This window comes from Nicotiana tomentosiformis, chromosome 2, assembly GCF_000390325.3.
Source record: "Nicotiana tomentosiformis chromosome 2, ASM39032v3, whole genome shotgun sequence".
In the NCBI taxonomy this organism is placed as follows: domain Eukaryota; kingdom Viridiplantae; phylum Streptophyta; class Magnoliopsida; order Solanales; family Solanaceae; genus Nicotiana; species Nicotiana tomentosiformis.
The window spans coordinates 30,235,363-30,258,583 of record NC_090813.1 but is presented as its reverse complement, the minus strand read 5'-3'; the positions used below and the strand labels follow the sequence as shown (position 1 = coordinate 30,258,583).

General features: G+C 40.0%; 1 protein-coding gene across 2 annotated transcripts; it reads right to left on the bottom strand.

Annotated features, from left to right (window-relative positions):
* Positions 1 to 12,119: 12,119 nt before the first annotated feature.
* On the bottom strand, positions 12,120 to 14,995 carry LOC104109815 (actin). 2 transcript variants are annotated; one of them, XM_070195123.1, is made up of 5 exons: positions 14,907 to 14,995; positions 14,205 to 14,273; positions 13,665 to 14,058; positions 12,577 to 13,190; positions 12,120 to 12,453 (listed from the first exon to the last, which is right to left on the bottom strand). In XM_070195123.1, the coding sequence occupies exons 2-5, from the start codon at positions 14,262 to 14,264 to the stop codon at positions 12,388 to 12,390; spliced, it is 1,134 nt and encodes a 377-aa protein (XP_070051224.1). In that variant the 5' UTR covers positions 14,265 to 14,273; positions 14,907 to 14,995; the 3' UTR covers positions 12,120 to 12,387. The 2 variants fall into 2 exon arrangements, with proteins under 2 accessions (XP_070051224.1, XP_009617569.1); XM_009619274.4 differs by lacking the exon at positions 14,907 to 14,995 and adding an exon at positions 14,792 to 14,853.
* Positions 14,996 to 23,221: the final 8,226 nt, after the last annotated feature.

Here is a 23,221-nt window from a genome sequence, read left to right as displayed (position 1 = left end):
ATTCCAATTCCATTTTGTGGAAAGGCCTCTACTTTGAATTTGGAAAGTTTACCCACCTCAGGTTTCAATATATACAGTTTGATACACTATTTTCTCTTTCCGTGACACTTCGGCCTCATTAAAGTTTTCATTCTCAATTGGTAAATATGGAATCTAAAATGTGTGAAAGCCTTAGGTCCGTTTGGCCGTAGATTTTGGCTTTATTTTTTCAAAAGAAATTCAAAAACAATATTTGTTTATGAAATATGATCATGTTTTGGGGAAAAAATTCAAAAAATTTCAAGTTCCCAAAAACAGGTTTATGGTAGTTTTTGGGCGAAATTTTTTTTTCACTCACAAAATTTTAACTTTTCTTCAAATAAAATGCATATCCAAACACAACTTCAACTTTCAAAAATTATTTTTCAACACAACTTCAGAAACTATTTTTTCAAGTTTCAATCAAATCTATAACCAAACACTAGCTTAGAGTCAAGTGAAAGGATTTATGATACAAAAATTGTACCAAAACAAATATATAACGGAAAAGGTCCAAAAAATGCCCATATCAAATCCAATTTATTTAAATGAGTACACTCTATTAACCTATTGGCTCGTAAATACTCTCATTGTTATTTTTCATCCCAAATTTGACCTTGCCTCTAACGGTCTACCATACTAGCTTGAGGAGGCTTTTAACTAAAGGGAAAAGGTTCAAATTTAGCTCTGAACTTTATGAAATGGTCTAATTATCTTTGTTAATAGTTGGAGAAAAATGAGGTCCAGCCATTAGCAAAAGAGTTCAAATAGTTGATGAGTTGACCTAGACATAAGAAAGGCTCTTGAATGAGCTATTACTCATGGATGCAAAAAATGTGAAGATTTTATATGACACTAAGAATGTTGTTGATATGATCCAAAAAGAAGTGGCTACTTCATTGGAGATAGTGTTGTGTGAAGAATTTGGAAGCTATCAAGCATACTCGATCACGTGGAATTTCTATATATTCCAAGGAGGTTAAACAAAATAACTCATAGTTTAGCTAGATTTTCTATTTCTTTGTTAAAGGACGTTCTCCTAGGAGAAGTTTTTCCCAAGTTGGGTTGTCCAGGATGTGAAGAGTACATTTGAACTTTGTTGTTCGTTGTTGCAGTAATATGAGGTCCTTCGTTTCGGGAAAAAAACTAGCTTTTGAAAAATCAAGTTGGACAGGTAGTTGCTCAAGATGCATTAGCCTTAGAACATGCCAAAAACCTAAAGCACAGGGAAAGCCAGTGTGTTTCCCTCTGCAAGGAAACCCAAGTGATAGGTTATATGTACCTTGTAATATTTTGATGATCTAACAAACTTAATGACAAGAACCAGATAAGGAACCTGATACAGACCCTCAAGTACGTGGTTCCTCCAAAAAGACAAAGATTGGTGATACCCAGGATGCTGGCAAGGAAAAACTGAAAAATCAAAAGGTGTTGTGGGGCCGTACATTTGCCCCTGATATTCTGGATATGGCTGGCATGCGCCAATTGGTGGAAATCTGTGAATTCCAACAATGGACACACCTGTTCACGAGTGACAGTCCCACAGTTTTTGAGGACGAAGTGGGCAATTTTTATGCCAACCTCTTTATAGTTGAGGATGATCATATTTGTATGATAGTGAATGGTGTTGATTTTGTGATGGACTCTGCTATGTTGGGAACTATTTTGGGAGTGCATGCTGAGGGTTTGTCTTCTATTCAGGGCAACTGCTCTTCGAACTTTAGAAATGTTATCTTGAAGGATAAGGCAGTTCAGCAAGGGGAACGGGTACACAAAAAGGCCCTCTTTCTAGTGTACCAACTGCTGTTTGAATTAGTGAACAAGGTTTTGCTCCCTCGTGCCGAAAGAAGGTCCATTACATCTCGAGTAGACCTGGTTCTCATGGAAGCATTGGATGGATACACAACTATCAACCTACCTGGCATCATGATAGAACACATGCAGAAGGTGGCAGAGTTCAAGGATGGTAATCGTGGGCTGCCTTACGGGTTCCTCCTCACTAAGGTTTTTGAGTTCTTCAAAGTCCCTTTGGGAAAATCTAAAGTGGGTACTCGTAAGAAATCCTTCTCCAAGACCACCCTCGAGGAATTTGAGTGCATTGGTAGGGTTGGAGGAGTTGACAGCACTTCTACTATCTCTCAGTTGATCAACACCCAAAACAGTGCCACTGATGAGATAAGGAAGCTGAAGGCAAGGAAGGCCATTCTTGAGGGTCAGCTTCAGGAGGCACCTAGTTCCCGCAGCTCTCACAACACAGAGGTTGCCCGTCTGACCAAAGAAAATGTCGACCTCAGAAAAGAGGTTGAAGACCTGAAGGAGAAACTACTCAATGAACAGATGTCAGCTAATGCTCGAATGTACATCCTTCTTAAAAGCCTTGCCTCTTCATCTAAGCCTTCCCCTTCCAGTGCTCCATAGAACGTGTTCCCTTTTCAGTATCAAATTTTAGTGTCTGTCCTTTATTTTTTTCTGATGATGTTTATGACTGGTACTTCTGTGTGCTGTTTTTATTTTGTGGATGTGTTGGTAACAATGGAACTGCTCCCTGCTTAATTTCCAAAAATTAATAGAAGTTTCATCCTTTTGCTGTGTATGTCTTGCTCTTTTGCTCTATTTTTAGTCATGATTGTGTGCACACATGTGGCATGAGTTAACCAAGCTAGACTTCTTTTTGCTTATTGCTTGCTACTGATCTTTTTATGATGTCAAAAGGGGGGGAAATAATTGAGGGGGAACAAGCTGGGGAACAAATTCAGGGGGAATACAGGTTATGTGTATGTGCTGGGAACATATTCAGGGGGAATACATGTTATGTGTATGTCATTCTAGTTCTTAGGGAGAACTTCAATTATAAGTTTGTCATCATAAAAAAGGGAAAAATTGATAGGTTATATGTACTTTGTAATGTTTTGATGATCTAACAAACTTAATGACAAGAACGAGATAAGGAACTTGATACACACCCTCAAGTACGTGGGAATAACAAGTCTCAAGCTGGAGATGTAAATCAACTCTTCAGATGACAAAGAAACAACAAGGGGAATAGATGGACATCAGTTCCCCTGGTGACCGTACTCAGTCAACTCCCTACAACTGTAAAGTTGTTGCCTGCACACACAACAGTACAAAAATAGTGCATTAGTCAACTTTATGGGGAATGACCTTTACCTAACTTGCTTACATTATTCAAACGATGTCACAAATAAGTTATTTACATCAACCAAAGGTAAAACAAAATACTTGCACACTCTAGAATTCATCAAGCTTTCTCTCAAGTGTATTGCCAACCTGCAAGTGACCTTCAAGGCATTAAGAAAAAAGAGCAACATAATGAAGGACCGGTTTCCAGCATTGAGTCATCATATGTCCTTGGTTGTGTAGCACCTTTGTCAAAGCAACTTACTTGTAATTCCTACTTAGCCTAGTTAGAAGCATTGTGTAGGAAACCTTTGTAAATCATAAACCTTTGTGTTTGTATCTTGACTAGAGTTAGTCGAGTTGTAAGTCTTTGTAGTAGAGTTATTATAAAGTGGCTTGTAATAGAGTTGTTACAAGTTAGTAAGGGATTAAGAGGTTAATTCCTAGGTTATAACAGGTTGTAATCTAAAGTTTGCTCAGTGTTGAAGTTGAAATCCTACAAGGGTAGGTCGTAGTTTTTAATCCCGTGAGCTGGAAGTTTTCAACGTAAAACCTCTTTGTGTCATTTACTTCTGTAGTGTGCGTGTGTTCTGTGAGAACTAATAGAGAACCTGGTTCTCTATATAGTTTGGTGGACCCTTAAATTCATTCAATTGGTATCAGAGCAGGTTCTTTCTATCAGGCTAACACCTAGAAAGGATCCTCATGGCCGCTCCACCAAACTTTGAAGAAGGTCAATCAACCTACAGACCACCATGATTTAATGGCCAATACTATAGATGGTGGAAGACAATGATGCATGATTTTATCATGGCTGATGGTTCAGAGATCTGGGATGCTATCTGCGATGGTCCCTTCTTTTCTATGAAAACCATTGGAGAACCAGCAGTGACAGTTCCCAAGTCTAGGAAGGAATGCAGCGATGTTGACCGCAAGTCTATAGAGAAGAACCTGGTCCTCAAGATAGACAACAATGAATCAAGTGGTGAGGATGCTGATATGGCTTACTTGACAAAGAGATTTCAGAAGATGGTCCACAAAAATTGAGGTATTCCAAATAAGGGCAGCTCTAGCAAGCCAAGAGGATATGACTTATGTCATAAGTGCGGGAAACCAGGGCACTTCATCAAGGATTGCCCTCTCCTCAAGTAAGACCAGTACAAGCACAACATAGACAAAGCAGCCAACAGGAACCCGCTTCCTGAGAAAGGATTTAAAAGAAAAGAAGTTGCTGATAATGTTATGAAACAAGCTCTTGCTGCATGGGGAGGCTTTTCTAGCAAATCTGGAGAAGATGATACACAAGGTGACACCTCCATGATGGTAGTAGAAAGTGAAGGAGCTGATTATGATTCCATTTTTGCCCTGATGGAAAAATCTGACGATGATGAAGATAATGATGATGATGAGGTAGACTTTCTAGACGTTCAGAGAAATCTGAAGTCTTACTCTCAGAAAAAGCTCATATCCTTGGGAAATATTTTAATTGTCGCTTATCAGAATCTTATAAACGATAAAAATTCCTTAACCATAGAGTTAGGAGAGGTAGAAAATGAGAGAGATGATTTGGTAGTTGTAGTGGCCGACATAAAAGAAACCATCGAGAATCTAGTGAAAGAAAAAAATATTCTGATGAAAAAGGTTGAAAACATAGAAAATGAGAGAGATGACTTGTTAGTAGTCATCATGGACCTAAAAGAAATAATAGAGGAATTAAAAAGAGGAAACAGTTCCGGGACTGTCCAAAAGGGGAAGGAAGTTGCAAGTGAGGCACACATTAAGCTTGAAAATGAACTACAATCTGTGAAATCTAGTATGTGTGCTGAACTTGAAATCTAGATACAATTGTTGCCATATATACAAGCAATGGTGGGAACAGGCAGAGAGTCGGGTTCCAAAGGGAAAAGACTCCCTACAATCCACATAGCAAATATGTTACTGTTCTAATAACTGGCTTTGCACTCACTGTGGCAACACTGGTCACTTTAAAGAAAACTGTAAGGCTAGAATTCAGTCCCAACAGAAAAACAAAGTGTTTCTTGAAAAAGTAACTATCGCTAAGGAACCTGGTCCCTCCGTTAAAAAAATGTATATTGCCTACCTGGACAAAAAGAAGTTTAATTCGACCTTTTCCTCACTACAAGGGACCCAAACTTGTTTGGGTTCCTAAGTCTAACCCTTGATTTTCTTGTGCAGGGAGCAGTGAAAGGAAGCAGCCAAAAACGGTACATAGATAGTGGTTGTTCTAAGCACATGACTGGAAACATCAATGATTTTCTTTCACTCAAAGCCCTGCAAGGAGGGAGTGTATCCTTTGGCAATGGCAAAAAGGGATACATTCTCGGAGTAGAAAGAATTGGGAAGTCACTCACTCACTCAATTGAAAATGTGAACGTCTTAAAATATAGCTTACTGAGTGTTTCCCAAATCTGCGACAAAGGAAACAAAGTCGAGTTTGTGTCAAAAGTCTGCACAGTCACAAACCTTGTGACTAGTGAAGTGGTTCTAGTGGCTAAAAGATACAAACATATCTATGTTGCAGACTTTGAGTCCTTGCAAAATGGGGATCTCACTTGCCTAAGTGTTGTTGATAATAATGTTGAGTTATGACACAAAAGATTGGGTCATACAAGTTTTACATTGCTGAACAAATTGGTTAAGGAGGACCTGGTTCGCGGCCTTCCCAAGTCAAGCTTTAAGGACCACAAGATGTGTATGATGCATGCGCAAAAGAAAAGCAAGTCAGATCCTCCTTCAAGCCTAAAAAGGAAGTGAGTACCTCAAGGCCACTTGATCTCCTCCATATGGATCTGTGTGGACCTATGAGGGTGCCAAGTAGAGGAGGAAAGAAGTAGATCTTTGTTATAGTGGACGATTACTTCATATTCACCTCGACCCTGTTTCTCAGAACCAATGATGAAACCTTTGCAGTATTTGTTGCATTTGTGAAGAAGATCCAAGTGAAAATGGGCCATAATGTGGCGTGTATAAAATCTGATCACGGCACAGAATTTGACAATGTCAAATTCGATGAATTCTGTGCTGAAAATGGCATAAGTCACAAATTTTCAGCTCCCAGAACACCTCAACAAAATGGTGTTGTGGAGAGGAAGAATAGGACTCTTGAAGACATGGCAAGAACAATATTGATTGACAGTGGCATTACGAAGAGTTTCTGGGCAGAAGTAGTCAACACTGCGTGCTACTTGGTGAACAGGTTCATGATCAGGTCCCTCCTGAACAAAACCCCTTATGACCCGCTAAACAGAAGGAAACCCAAGCTAACACATTTGAGGACATTTGGCTGCAAATATTTTGTTCTTAATAATGGTATGAAAGGTTGTCCAAATTTCTTATAGAAAATGGCTTTACAAGGTGAAAAATTGACAACACTTTATTTCTAAAGAAATGGGGGAGGAACCTGCTTATTGTGCAAGTTTATGTCTACGGCATCATCTTTGGTTCAACAAATGATTCTCTGTGTGAAGAGTTTGCAACGCTCATGGGAAGCGAGTTTGAAATGAGCATGATGGGAGAATTGAATTTCTTCTTGGGTTTGCAAGTCAAGCAAACTTCTAAGGGCATAATGATAAGTCAGTAGAAGTACATCAAAGAGCTTATGAAGATTTGAAATGGAAAGCTCAAAAATTATTGATATTCCTATTGCTACTGCCACTCATCTAGATATGGATTAACCCGGTTCCCCTGTGAACGAGACTATGTATAGAGGTATCATTTGATCACTCTTGTATCTCATAGCAAGTAGAACAGGTATCGTTTTAGTGTGGGACTGTGTGCCAGGTGTCAACCTAATCCAAAGGAATCTCATCTGAAGGCTGCCAAAAGAATCCGTAGGTATCTAAAAGGAACGCAGGACATGGTTCTCCACTATCCCTCAGGAGATAACTTTGACTTAATAGGGTATGTTGATGTTGACTATGCTGGTTATCTGGTGGATAGGAGAAGCACTTCTGGTATGACATATTTTCTGGGTTCGTGTCTAATCTCATGGGGCACAAGAAAACAAAACTCAGTGGCCCTTTCAACTGCAGAAGATGAGTATGTGGCAGCTGCCTCTTGCTGTGCTCAACTGCTATGGATCAAGAAGTAGCTAGAAGATTTCAGTGTGTTTTCTTATTGTGTGCCCTTACTATGTGACAACTCTAGTGCTCTCAACATGGAAAACAATCTAGTTCAACATAAGAGAACAAAGCATATTGATGTGTGACATCACTTCCTCAGAAACAATGTTGAGAAAGGGCTCGTCTACCTGAAGTTTTGCAGCACAGAAGATCAAATTGTAGATATCTTCACCAAAGCACTAAGTAGAGAGCACTTTGAAAAGAATCGCCTGGCACTAGGGTTGATGAAATCTAGCTAGGAACCTGGTTCCCTGATGATTGGCTACGAAAGAAATGTACAGGTAAAATAGCTAAAAAGTATTTTCTGGCGCAGTCTAACTCACCTCTATACCGTTACAGGTAGACACACATGACAATTACAGAGCAGACAAGTAGCTAATACATTGCACGTTGGTCAAAGGATAAGGTTTACATTTTCAAACTCTGTCAGGGAACTTGGTTCCTTTGACACAGGTTAGTAACTCCTCTGTACTCTCATGCACAATTTTTTAAATGGCTGAAACGGTGCCACATCATTATATTGTCAGTTTCTTTTTGCTTCTAGAATCAAAGTGTCTCACCCTTTATGAAGCGACCCGACTACCCAAAATTGATACCCAACCTGTCTCTAACTCCTCTCAAATAAATCCATTCACAGTCACTTTCAGAACTGTTCATATCATGAATCCACAATTCCTCTTTTTCCTTCTTCAAACTCTTTTCTTCAACTAACTACACTCCACCATGTCTCACATCAGGAAATACAAAATGTTCCAATTATCGTCTCCACTGTGTCCTCATCTGTTGAAACACCAGTGATAGAGCCCACACTCCATGTGCTGACTAGTCCAAACCCTAAGCTAGAGTCACAACCACTCTCTGCTTCCTCTCCAACCCAGTCGAGTTCTAGTTCTCATCAGAGTCGCAAAACATCAACTCCTAGGAAATTTGTGGTTGTGACGTCTACTTCTGCCTCGCCGGAAAAGATGGTTGATGAAGACATAGTGGATGGAGAAGAAAATCAAGAAATTTTTAGTTTGCCAGTGGAAGAAAATTCTGCTAAAGAACAAGGTGTGGGTCATACCAGTGATGAATCGACAATGGCAGCCCCGGGCTTGGATCCTACAAGTAATGATCCTCTTATGCCTTCTGAAGTTACTTTGGAGTTACAAGAATATGAAGCTATAGAAAATATCCTTTCAATCGCTGCTGAGGGAAGTCTGATTGGAGGTTATGAGGGTGTGTCTGAGTTTCAAGGGGAAGATAATTGTACAGAGGTCGAGGGAAGGAAACTGGTGCCTGTCAAAAATCTGGCACCAGACAGTACTACTGGGGAACTTCCTGATGGACCTGATCCCTCCACACAAGAGGAGCACTATGCTCCTACTTGAGATGAAGCTCCCTATTCTTCTAAAGAACCCCAGGTCAATACTAATCGCGCTCTTTCTCCTCATTTCTATGCTGAGCCATTGGCCATTGTTCCTCCCGAGATGCGATCTCTATCTGAGGAGGAAAATGAAATGATTGAAGATGACTATGACAATGTGGCTCTTGCGAGCTTCATCAGGGCTAGGAGAGGTCAGCCAACTCCCCAAGAGTCAACTTCTAAGAGACCTATCACTAGGTTGCAGAAGAAGGAAGAATTTGAGTCAGTTTTAAGGAAAAACAAAAGGGAAAAGAAGAAGAGGAGATTGGTGAAAGATGGAAAGGTTGTAAATGAGAAGGTGGTGCCTCCTGCGCTAGTCGTTGATGTTGATGATGAGGTAGAAGAGGAACCCGGTTCCTTGGTTCGTAAGTCCTCAAAGAAACTTATTGTTCCAAAGTCCAAAAGGGAGTCATCTATGAGTGAAATGGACTTGAGAAAGGTTGAGGATGAAAAATCTTATGAAAAGGTAGTTGAGGAATTTGGGGAACAAGTGACAGAAGAATCAGTTGAAAAAATGTTGCGAAAAGGGTGTCTGGCAAATCTGCTGAGAAAGGAAAGAATGCTCGCACATCAGTAAAAAGGAAGGGTGATGCCAGTGAGGAACTTGGTTCCTCCAAAAAGACCAAGGTTGATTATACCCAGGATGCTAGCAAGGAAAAACTGAAAAATCAAAAAGGTGCTATGGGGTCGTACATTTGCCCTTGATATTCTCTGATATGGCTGGCATGCGCCAATTGGTGGAAATCTGTGAATTCCAATAGTGGACACACCTGTTCATGAGTGACAGTCCCACAGTTTTTGAGGACGAAGTGAGCAGTTTTTATGCCAACCTCTTTACAGTTGAGGATGATCATATTTGTATGATGGTGAATGTTGTTGATTTTGTGATGGACTCTACTATGCTGGGAACTATTTTGGGAGTGCCTGCTGATGGTTTGTCTTCTTTTTAGGGCATCTGCTCTTCGAACTTTAGAAATGTTATCTTGAAGGATAAGGCAGTTCAGCAAGGGGAACGGGTACACAAGAAGGCCCTCCTTCTAGTGTACCAACTGCTGTTTGAATTGGTGAACAAGGTTTTGCTCCCTCGTGCCGAAAGAAGGTCTATTACATCTCGAGCAGACCTAGTTTCTCATGGAAGAATTGGATGGATACACAACTATCAACCTATCTGGCATCATGATAGAACACATGCAGAAGGTGGTTGAGTTCAAGGATGGTAATCGTGGGCTGCCTTACGGGTTCCTTCTCACTAAGGTTTTTGAGTTCTTCAAAGTCTCTTTAGGAAAATCTAAAACGGGTACTCGTAAACAATCTTCTCTAAGACCACCCTCGAGGAATGTGAGTGCATTGGTAGGATTAGAGGAGTTGGCAGCACTTCTACTATCTCCCAGTTGATCAACGCCCAAAACAGTGCCACTGATGAGATAAGGAAGCTGAAGGCAAGGAATGCTATTCTTGAGGGTCAGCTAAGTCAGCTTCAGGAGGCACCTGGTTCCCGCAGCTCTCACAACACAGAGGTTGCCTGTCTGACCAAAGAAAATGCCGACCTCAGGAAACAGGTTGAAGACCTGAAGGAGAAACTGCTCAATGAGCAGATGTCAGCTAATGCTCGAATGGACATCCTTCTAAAAAACCTTGGCTCTTCATCTAAGCCTTCCCCTTCCAGTGCTCCCTAGAACGTGTTCCCTTTCCTGTATCAAATCCTAGTGTCTGTTCTTTGTTTTAGTTCTGATGATGTTTATGACTGGTACTTCTGTTTTTGTTGTTTTTATTTTGTGGATGTGTTGGTAACAATGGAACTGCTCCCTGCTTAATTTCCAAAAATTAATAGAAGTTTCATCCTTTATTGTGTATGTCTTGCTCTTTTGCTCTGTTTTTAGTCATAATTGCGTGCATACATGTGGCATGAGTTAACCAAGCTAGACTTCTTTTTGTTTATTGCTTGCTACTGATCTTTTTATGATGCCAAAAGGGAGAAAAATAATTGAGGGGGAACAAGCTGGGGAACAGATTCAGGGGGAATACAGGTTATGTGTATGTCATTCTAGTTCTTAGACGGAACTTCAATTATAAGTTTGTCATCATCAAAAAGGAAAAAAATGATAGGTTATATGTACCTTGTAATATTTTGATGATGTAACAAACTTAATGACAAGAACCAGATAAGGAACTTGATACACACCCTCAAGTATGTGAGAATAACAAGTCTCAAGCTGGAGATGTAAATCAACTCTTCAGACGACAAAGAAACAACAAGGGGAACAAATGTACATCAGCTCCCCTGGTGACCGTACTCAGTCAACTCCCTACAGCTGTAAAATTGCTGCCTGCACACGCAACAGTGGAAAAACAGTGCAACAGTCAACTTTATGGGAAATGCCTTTTACCTAACTTGCTTGCATCATTCAAGTGATGTCACAAATGAGTTATTTACATCAAGCAAAGGTAAAACAAAATACTTGCACACTCTAGAATTCATCAAGCTTTCTCTCAAGTGTATTGCCAACCTGCAAGTGACCTTCAAGGCGTCAAGAACAAAGAGCAACATAACGAATGGCCGGTTTCCAGCATTGAGTCATCATATGTCTTTTGTTGTGTAGCACCTTTGTCAAAGCAACTTACCTGTAATTCCTACTTAGCTTAGTTAGAAGCATTGTGTAGGAAACCTTTGTAAATCATAAACCCTTGTGTTTGTGTCTTGACTAGAGATAGTCGAGTTGTAAGTATTTGTAATAGAGTTATTACAAAGTGGCCTGTAATAGAGTTGTTACAAGTTAGTAAGGGATTAAGAGGTCAATTCCTAGGTTACAATAGGTTGTAATCTAAAATTTGCTCAGTGGTGAAGTTGAAATCTTACAAGGGTAGGTCGTGGTTTTTAATCACGTGAGTTGGGAGTTTTCCACGTAAAACTTCTTTGTGTCATTTACTTCTGCAGTGTGCGTGTGTTCTGTGGGATCTAATAGAGAACCTGGTTCTCTATATAGTTTGGTGGACCCTTAAATGCTTTCACCAAGATGTACAGGAGAAAATCTTGGCATTGTCGATCCAACCAACTCCACAAGTAGGAAGCAACTCCCAACCAAAAGAATCGGTACCGAGCTGCACCTACAGACAATAGACGCCAAGCCCAACTAACTTATCAGAACTGAGGTGTGCCACTACCCCGGAAAATAAACTGACAAAGTTCATGGTCCATGTACACAATATCAAGGGCTAGAGTTCACGCATAAAAAAGAGCTTCAAAAGAGGAATTACTTGGCTGACTTCAAAAGAGCCCAATAGTGTCGTATCCTAGGTGGTATTCTTTGCCACTTGTAGAGTACAATGCCTGAATTAATGACTTGCCCTCATATCTGAATGATATGGACTGCCTCAGTTCCGCGACAAAGATTAAAAACCATCAAATACAACACAACTTCTTTGAACAATGCATTAATAAAAAGATCACTTCAAGTACTGAGTTGAACAACTTATTACATTCGTCCTCTTAAAATGTTACTGGAATAGAAACAAAGAGAAAAAAATGAGGACATGGAAATTTGACAACATCATCATTGACAATGAAACAAAACTAGAGACCTGGACACAGTCCAACAACCAATAACTATCTAAATGCTGCTATCCAGAAACAAAACAAGAAGAACATAGGAATAGCTATCAGAAAGACAGATTATCTTTATCTCATTAGAAGCACTTCCTATGCACAATTGAGGAGCCAGACTCATCGAACTCTGCCTTAGCGATCCACATCTACATTTCAAAGAAGACAAATATGTTAAGCATCATCACTAACATAATGACTAGTTAATGAGTAAACTAATTGAAAACTGAAGCAGCCACTGGTGTAGTATAAAATTGAATAAAAGCGCTTACCTGCTGGAAGGTACTGAGGGATGCCAAGATGGAACCTCCAATCCAAACACTATACTTCCTTTCAGGGGGAGCCACCACCTTAATCTTCATGCTGCTAGGTGCTAAGGCAGTGATTTCCTTGCTCATTCTGTCAGCAATACCAGGAAACATAGTGGATCCACCACTAAGTACGATGTTCCCGTAGAGATCCTTCCTGATATCCACATCACACTTCATTATAGAATTGTATGTTGTCTCGTGGATACCAGCAGCTTCCATACCAATAGTGGAAGGCTGGAACAACACCTCTGGGCATCGGAAACGCTCTGCTCCAATGGTAATCACTTGGCCATCTGGCAATTCAAAGTTCTTCTCAACAGAACTGCTTGACTTAACCATATCCAACTCCTGTTCAAAATCAAGAGCAATGTATGCTAGCTTCTCCTTCATGTCCCTAACAATTTCCTTCTCAGCACTGGTGGTGAATGAGTATCCACGCTCGGTGAGGATTTTTGCCAAATGCTCTGTGAGGTCACGGCCAGCAAGGTCAAGACGTAGGATCGCATGCGGAAGTGCATAACCTTCATAGATAGGAACTGTGTGGCTAACACCATCTCCGGAATCCAAAACAATACCTACCAAGAAACCACACAAATTTCAGGCAGACAAGAATCATATGTTACACTCAATATACTTCATATTAACAGTCTGCAGACTTTGAATCTTCTTAACTGTCTGCTGAGATTTGATTTATGTTCATTCATTTACAGATAACGTTCCGTTGAATAAGCTAGATCAATTAATTATTCACTTGTTCCCAAGGAAGTAAAATTCATTCCATAAATTTCCTCATCTTTCTAACATTTCTCCATCCATATTCACAATTAATCAGTAATAAATAATGACATTCACAATCATACTGACATCTCCAATAAAAATCATCAACAAAGGGATCATTACAAGTCGTATAACATCTACTGGCTAACTCCCACACAAGTGATGATACCAATATCCATGAAATCAATTGCTAGTTTGAATGGGTTTTTGATTATAACCAAATCGAACCCGATCGACATCTAAAAAGAAAGTGCTGAATGTGAATATCTTACCAGTAGTACGACCACTAGCATATAAAGACAGAACAGCTTGAATTGCAACATACATTGCAGGGCAATTGAAGGTTTCGAACATTATTTGAGTCATTTTCTCACGATTAGCCTTTGGGTTGAGAGGTGCTTCAGTGAGCAGAACAGGATGCTCTTCTGGAGCCACTCGAAGCTCATTGTAGAAGGTGTGGTGCCAAATCTTCTCCATGTCATCCCAGTTATTCACTATACCATGTTCAATAGGATACTTCAACGACAGAATACCACGTTTTGACTGGGCCTCGTCCCCAACATAGGCATCCTTCTGTCCCATCCCAACCATCACTCCAGTGTGACGAGGACGCCCAACAATGCTTGGAAAAACAGCCCTTGGGGCATCATCTCCAGCAAAACCAGCCTATGAACCACAAAAACTACAGGTGACAACGGAATTTTCGAATTTCTTTGACCATTCATTGCTTCGATTTAAAATAAAAGATAAACAACTAGGATAAATGAGGACATTGAAAGCAAAATGATAACAATCGATAGTCAATTCATTACCTTGACCATACCGGTTCCATTATCACAAACAAGTGGTTGAATGTCATCAACGTCTGCCATTTCTTACAACTGTTAAGGGCATTAACAAGTTAGCAACAAATGTTACCCAGGAGCAATAATATCACTGACAATACATAATCAGATTTTCAGGAAACATATTCCAAAAAATGCTCATGATTAAACTAAAAGATTTCAAATGACATTCCTCACTCGAGCATTATTGATCAATGCATATCACATTAAAAATGAAAAAATAAAGAAAATCAATCTCATTAACCCAGTGCACTAAGCTCCCGCTATAGGAAGGGCCGGACCACAAGGGTCTATTGTTGCAGCCTTAACCTGTATTTCCGCAAGAGGCTGTTTCCGGGACAAACTCATAACCTCCTGATCACATGTCAGCAACTTTACCAGTTACGCCAAGGCTCCCCATCCAAAATCAATCCCATTAACCGATTAATGCAAAATCAATAGGTGTTATATTACGTAAATAAGGATGGGAATGGACAAACGAATGCATAACAGAGGACCCTTAATTTTTTAATACGTAATATAAATGGTCCAAATTTCAGAGAGCAATTACTTACGATACATGCACTAGCTGAATTTCAGCTCTCGAGCAGTAATAGAATGAAAAAAAAGGGAAACCTTATGCAATGAACAAGACGTAAAAATTAATTAAGCAAAGGTCATTTTTCTCACCTTTGCTCCTAGAATTTGCGTACGAGTGAAAGAGAGAAAAACAATACTGCTTCTGAGGAGGAGGAAATGAAGAAAAAGAACAATGGAAACGGCAACTTCGGATCTCGTGGATTATGCGCTGCCCTATACGTGTATAGAAGTGCACATATAAGGGGTAAAGGTTGAGAAATTTTGAAACGGACAGAGATGCATACCCGTGTATTTGGGACTCCATTGATTTTCCTATTAATTCTACACTAAAATTTCAAAAAAAGGTTCAAATAATTAGCTGTAATACTTAGAATTGTTCAAATTGTTGGTATTACCTTATGCATAAGAAATTATTCTATTAACAATACAATGAGAATTAATGCATGCATTAGCTTAGTTAAAGACAAAATCGTCCTTCAAATTTTATGCTTAATTAAAAATATTATTATATTAATACAAGTTTGAAATAATTCAAGAACGTGAGAAATAAAATTATATTCCTAGGAAAGAAATAATACACCCTAGTCCATTTATATTTTAAAGATTAGCAAATGTTTCTATTTTTCACAGCTATTAATAAAGTTCCAATATGAAATAGCTAGTGGATTTCGCATGTCCGAAATTTTCAAAAAACAAATTCAAATTTACTTCTCAACTTATTAATTATACTTTAAAATTACCATCAAGTTGGCGCTTCCTTAGAATCATTGGCCGGAGGTAATATTAAAATAAAAATTTACCGTGGCCGAAGTTAGTAATTTCGAATAGTACAAGGACAAATTTGATTAAGGTTATTTATTTTTACTTAATTGATGTCTAAATATGAATTATTCAATTGCCAACCCATTAAGTACATTTTTTTTTTTTTAGGATCACTTATTACATGTAGTATTTTTTTAAATCATTGTACTATTTATTACAATCACACAATCTTCATAGTTTTCACCACACAACTATATCGTAACTACTAATTGTTAGAAATGACAATGGGGCGGTGCGGGTGCGGATGCGAGGCGGAGCGGGACAGTTTTGATCTTATGCGGGCCGGGATGGGTTTGATCTTAAGCGGGGGCGGGGCGGATACAGGTTTCGTTGCGGGTTTGCGGGTTTAGTACTAACATTTAGCCGGCAGAATGAAAAATAGAGTGTTAGTACTAAATCACTATAGACCATATAAAATAAGAAAAGCAATAAATATAGAGTGGCCAGAGAATTTGACTATGCAATTATTACTGTTAAATATACAAGATATTTACCTATACGTACCAAGGACATTGTTCACTACTGTTATATCATATTTCACTTAAAATATCAACAAACATTATGAGTTTACATATTATATTTATAAACTAGTTATAAATATAAAAATATGATGCATATTTGTTATACGGAAATTTATCAAGTATAAGTTAATACCTAAATTTAGGTATACGATATGCTGATATTATGCTTTTCAAATAATTTATTTTCTAGTTTTTATTCTTTTCAGTTCATTTAGTTCTTATGCATTTTAATTTATTTATTTTCTATTATAATATCTGAAATTAAAAATATAATATTTGGATCCATATGAGGGATTTAAGAAAGTGAAAAAAAATGAAATATTAAACTTGTATTCTTTTAGCAAAAATAACAAAAAGTAAAAAAAAAATTGCGGGGCGGATTGAAAATAGAAAAAACTGCTATGCGGAGCGGGGGTTAAAATTTTGCCAACCTGCCCCTGCACCCGCCCGCCCCATTGCCATTCCTAGTAGTAACTATGGCACAATGGTATTGTCACCGCACGACCATCATCAACCACCTTGTCCCTTAGACTCCACCGTCGATCATGCATCCATCCACCCAATTACTACCAAATACTTTCACCACCAAAGCATCCACCTTTTTCGTTAGTCCCTCCACACAACCATCATAGCAAGTTATCATAATCGCCAGCGCCGCTGTTGCGCAACCATATAGGTTATATATTATGAATCATTTTGGATAATTAAGTACTTTAATAGGTGCAGATGTTTGTTTTTTTTCAACAAGGCTTCGGCTGCTATTGAAGTACGTGAGATTTAATGTATACGCATGTCAAATTTCTAAACAAATTCATTTTATGATTGATATTGTCATGACCCAAAATTCACTATAGGTCGTGAGTGCCTAACGCTGCCGTCAGACAAGCCAACGGTGATTGATCGATTTAATTACTCATTTTATTACTTTGAAATCATAATTTTTATTAATTAAATAGTATGAAATAAAATTTATAGGGTAAATGATAATATTTACACGAACTACAATAGTGAACAACCCGTAGGAATCCCCAAAACCCGGTATCACAAGTGCATGAGTATCAGCTAGGAAATATAATAAAATACAACATCTGTCTGGAATACAAATTAGACAGGAGAATATAAATAACTCTGATGGAGACTCTGCAGGCTGCGGATCGTAATATGGAATACAACTCACGGTGAAGTCCCCGCAATAGCCGCGCCTTTGTGCCCAAAAGGCTACCAGACATATATGTACCTCCACAATAAGTGCAACAAGTGTAGCATAAGTACGTAATCGCTTACCCAGTGAGTATCTAGTCTAACCCCAGAGAAGTAGTGACGAGGGGTCGACATCTATACTTACTAGTGGTCCAATAAGACAGATACAGTAGAAGTAAACATATGTGAGTCATAGTAAATAAACAAAATAACAAGTATAAATACGTGGTACAATTCTCCTCTCAGCAATAACTCAAGCTCTCAGCTAGTACCCCCTCAATCGGAGTGTGTGTGTGTGTGTGTGTGTGTGTGTGCGTGTGTGTGTATATATATATATATATATATATATATATATATATATATATATAATGGACCTCACTAAATAGGCCGTCATAGTTCAAATCAGGAAAACTCACCGATATACTGGCTTCTTATCAATTATTACGCACGATTTCATAAGAGTATTTTATAGAAATGTCGAGGCGTACAGCCCAATCCATCATAATTTGTGCACTGCCGAGGGTCGAACGATAGGAACAATAGATACATCTATTCTATTGCCGAGGCAAAAGGCCCGCTCCCATGAGAGTGTGATACTTAATCCTGCCGAGGCGAACGACCCGATCCCATCATAATGTGCGTACTATCGAGGGTCGAACGACACGAACCATATATGTATCTATTATACTGCCGAGGCGAACTACCCGATCTCATTAGAATAAAAAGCTTTGAAAGGTCCTTGACCCCACTCACGAATAAACGTGTGAGTTATAAATTTTAAGGGAAACCTTTCGATGAAAATACATAACGCGGGAGAAATTCGTAAAAGGAGTACAATTATTTCGCGGCTAATCATGAAGCCCGTCGAATCTCTACAATAACAAGTCTATCACTCTACACAAGTCTAGTCTCAAGTCGCAACGTAAAATAAAGGAATTTAATAGGCAAAAGACAACTCAAATAGTACAATTATAGCATCGCGGGAACCTAAGTCTACCCGGACATAACATGAATCTAGCTACGTACGGACTCTTATCACCTCGTGCGTACGTAGCTCCCGCAACAAGTAGCACATAACAAATACATCACCTAGAGGTAGTTCCTCCCCCCTCCCCCGTAGAGTTAGACGAGAGGCTTACTTCGCTCCGAAGTTCCATAACCGGCTCTCATGGAATAAAATGAGATGAAAATGAGCCAAATCCTGCTTTTAAAAGAACACCTCTGCCCAGACGACCTTTCGCTTCTGCGATCAGCTTGGTTGCATTTGTGGCGTCGCTTCTGCGGCGAAATCCACACTTTTGCGAAGTCATTCCCAACAACCCCTGCCCGCTTCTGAGCTCCAGGCACCGCATCTGCGATCACACAGGTGCGGGAATTTCTTCGCACCTACGGCCTCTACCCCGATCACCTCAAGTCGCTTATGCACCCCTCACCCGCAGGTGCGGTTTCGCTTCTGCGGAAACTCGACCACATCTGCAGCTCAGCCTTTCCCCAGCAAATTCCGTGTCTGCGCTAGCCTGGGCGCTTCTGCGGGGTCGCATCTGCGCCCCTTTTTCTGCAGGTGCAATTGCACCAGCAATTGGCCAAAACCAGCATTTCTCAACTTCAAATTTCGATCTGATTCTAATCCGAAACTCACCCGAGGGCCCCCGGGATCCCGTTCAATCATACCAAAAAGTCCCAATACCTCATACAAACTTACCCAAAGGCGCGAAATGCCACAAATAACATCAAAATCATGAATCGACGATCAAAATCTTCCTTTCAACTTTCAAGCTTCCAAACTTCGACGAACGCGTCTGAATCCTATCAACACACTCCGGAATGATGCCAAACTTTACGCCCAAGTCACAAATCTCAATACGAGCATATTCCAAGGCTCGGAACACAAAACGGTCATCGATAACATAAAAATCCACTTCAAACCAAACTTATGAAATTTTGAACTTCCAAAAATGCTAACTTTCCATAATAGACGCCGAAATGCTCCCGGACCACCGGATGCTCAACCCGAACATATGCCCAAGTCCGAAATCATCATACGAACCTATTGGAACCTTCAAATCCTGATTCCGAGGTTGTTTACTCGAAAGTCAAACCTTAGTCAATTCTCACAACTTAAAGCTTCCGAAATTAGAATTTCCTTCCGATTCAACTCCAAACTTCCCGAAATTTTATTCCGACCACACGTACAAGTCATAAAACATGAAGTGAAGCTACTCAAGGACTCAAACCACTGAATGACACGCTATAGATCAAAACGACCAGTTGGGTCGTTACATTCTCCCCCACTTAAACATACGTTCGTCCTCGAACGTGCTAAGAATTGATCCGGAGTTGTCCAAAATCATTGTTTAACACCTCGTGCACCTGCCCGTGCTATCACAACCCAGATAAGCACATTAGCTCGAGCCAGACTGAAGGTCCTCCCTTTTATTTAGTTAATAAGCCTTAGAACTAAATTCCAACCTTCGGATTTCTCTATAAGACCTGATTCCAACATACGAACACCACATCAGTCACTACACAGTGTACTAAAACATGATCATGCACCCATGCTGAAGTTACACCACGCACCACATAAGTCGGTTGCCCATAGCAACATCCTCCGACCACAATAGCTGGAAATTTCACGAATCTAGTGCCTGCAGTACACCTCATGATGCATATAAGTCTTGTTCCAACTCTCACAATACTGTCATGAAGAAAAAAAGGTGTAGAACTAATAACTACCTACCAAAATAAAAAATCATGGAGTCTTTCCTCCCGAAAAGGACCATTAAGTCATTCTGAACTGAATAACGATATATGCTATTTAATATACCCTACATAACTCCGTTCGCACTGATCCCAGGTCCAATAACCTCGTATTACCCAGTACAAGTTGCTCAGGCAATAAGCCATCTCAAACACTGCCAAAATCTCATATGATGTCAACAATGTGCCAACATGTTACAAACTCGAATGTGATGCATAAGGAAAAACGAACTCTGAAAAAGAACTACCCAACCCGCGTAACAAATAAAATGACCGAACAAATGCTATGAACCCTTCTCAGAGAATGAGAAACCAAATACACAGGAACAGATATAAGGAACCGTACTCAACATCTCACTGTTGTGGTGCAACCCGATCCACATATGATACCGTTGCGGCGTGCAACCTGATCCAAACATGATACCGTTGCAGCGTGCAATCCGATCCAAATAACGTACCCGTGGCAGCGTGCCACCCGATCCACTCATAACAATAAATAAGGACATATCCATCAAACCATAATGCTTCTACTTATGGAATACTGAATATCGGCCACAAACACGCCAAGTGCAAAAATACAACTCTGTAGAGACGGATAACGCAACACGCCACAAAACCCAAGCATAACTAAGGTGCGATAAATGACTTGCATCTCGAGAGCCATCCTGCTCATATAATACCATAAGCTACACGAGACCTCAATACATGTGCGAATAATCAAACCGTCTCAATCCGGAACAACTCCCACCGTTCACAACTAAAGGAATAGAGCGCTTTCCAGGCATAAACTCTCACATTAACGATAGTACCATAATCTCCAAGCTTGGTTTCAATCTTTAACAATCATGTGACTAAAATGTCACACTTATATAGATTTCCCCATGGGATACTCTCCCACGACCTTTCGCACCATTTGCACCTCCACACCACCAATCGCACAAATTCTGCAAAGCCAACCAAAAGTTCGCAATTCAACACACAAAGCCTCTTACATAGGACACCGTTCTCAGGTGACACTAAAGAAAATACAAGCTTACTCTGAACATCTGAACTCCTTCCTGCTCATCCGAGCTCGCGACATTCTTGTCAATACCGAACCGCAACCTTTATCCTCAACTTCAAATTCCCATGCCGCTCACTGCACCTATCATGCCGCTACACGAGGGTGCAAGAATTCATCATAACCTCTGAACTACTAGTAGAATAAACACTCCATTTGTTAGATTCCTTTCACTTAACTTACTTCGGAAGGACCATTGCAACATGCAACCGAATTCCCAAACCGCAGAAAATACAAACCTCGAGTCGTGGTCTAAACCGCCATAACTCTTCCGGGATCCATTTACACATAACAAGGACATTAGAATCAAATACCTCCCCAAATTAATCAAATTATGCCGGTTGTTAAGCCCACACATACCGCCAAAAATCACATGTATAACACTAACACGCCGAAGGAACGAATCATTGCCACAATCATGTTGATTCAACCATCACCAACCGAGCCAACTTCTTCCAATTCATTCTTGACTTGCCTTAGAAATAATAGCAGCTTCATTCAAGAATCATAACGAAACTCACAACATTTCTCCCGAGTGACCCATTTCACGAGACCACATCGTCTCAATACCCATGAACCATCTCATACCTTCCTCGCGTGCACAATAGCAGCTCCAACTGGTATACCTATTCTGAAAAACCTTCCACGAATCTGAAACTATTTCTCCCATTTTTCCAAAACTGCCCCGCAGACCCGATGATAACATAGAAAATTCCATAGGAATTCTTCACACTCTGCTGCAAAATCCCGGTCTCCATCCACATAACGAACCCCTCAGAACCACTATTAAGAGTCACCCACTCTGACTTGATCCCGAATATAAGCCAAAATCTAGTGCGTTGTCAGCATATGAACACTCCCCAAAGAAGCGACCAGATGAATTATTTCCCTTGTACATCATATCTACCAGAAGCATAAAATCCGAGCCTTCCCAAAACCTGCACCTGAATTGATAAGGCAAAGTATAGTACACATCCATCAAGTTTCTTGCTTGAATTATCCCTGATGTTTTTTTTTCTTAGTCATAAATAATCCACTAACCGATAACCAGAAACCATACAAGCAGACAACCACGCGATCCAGCCATTAACGGTGGGGCTCCCCACTTAGCTTAACGTTACAATTACATAAGCCTAGAACTCACAAAGATTCCTCCTTCTCAATTACTATGATCTCGCACATTTAACCCGCCAAATTCCTCGAAATCTCTTGTCAAACTTCTCATGAACATTCCGAATTATTATCCACGATCGCATATTTGACCTTCTACCGAGTAGTAAGTGGAACTCCTTATAGAAACTTCATCAAAATCACGCAACCGCAACCTGTTCACAGCAGCTACCCAACTTGTGGAAAATCCATACCGACATCTTCCAACGACGCTGCATCGGGTACAACTACCACGAGTTCAGTAAACCCTCCTGAACCCATGCTCATCCACCAGCTGTACAAGTTTGTTCCTCCCCCATTGACATCAACTAAAAGTCCAACAATTCCTTCCAAACTCAAAGTCATGTTGCATCCGAAACGATAATCAAATCTTCACATACCTCTTCATTTCAAGAAAACTCCTTTCTGCCATATTCAATCTTTCTCCGTACAGTAACCACTCTTCCAAATATAATCCATGGACCTAGTCACTTTCCACCATGCCTCCCAAATCACTCTAATCTTCCTCAAGGTACGTGGCTATCCTACCACAGAGTCCATATGCTACTTTGCCACTCCCACTTCGGTCAAACCATCTCCTTTAAACAACTTCTCGACCTCCGCTTTTCACACTTGGCCTGCTAGTAATTCAACCATTTCGCTGCCCAAATGTTGCCTCAAATCAAATCCATACCTGTAGCACCAGAACTAATGAATTGCTACCAACTCTAAAACCTCCTAGAAGATCATCTTTCTCGAGCCATCAACATTAGAAATACCAATTCGATTTTGAGCCGCTACACACCGCTATCTCTGACAACAGCTCCTCAGGCACCATTTCACAACACCCTACCCCGAAGGAAAAATCAAAGAAGACCATAGTATCGGGGAACCTT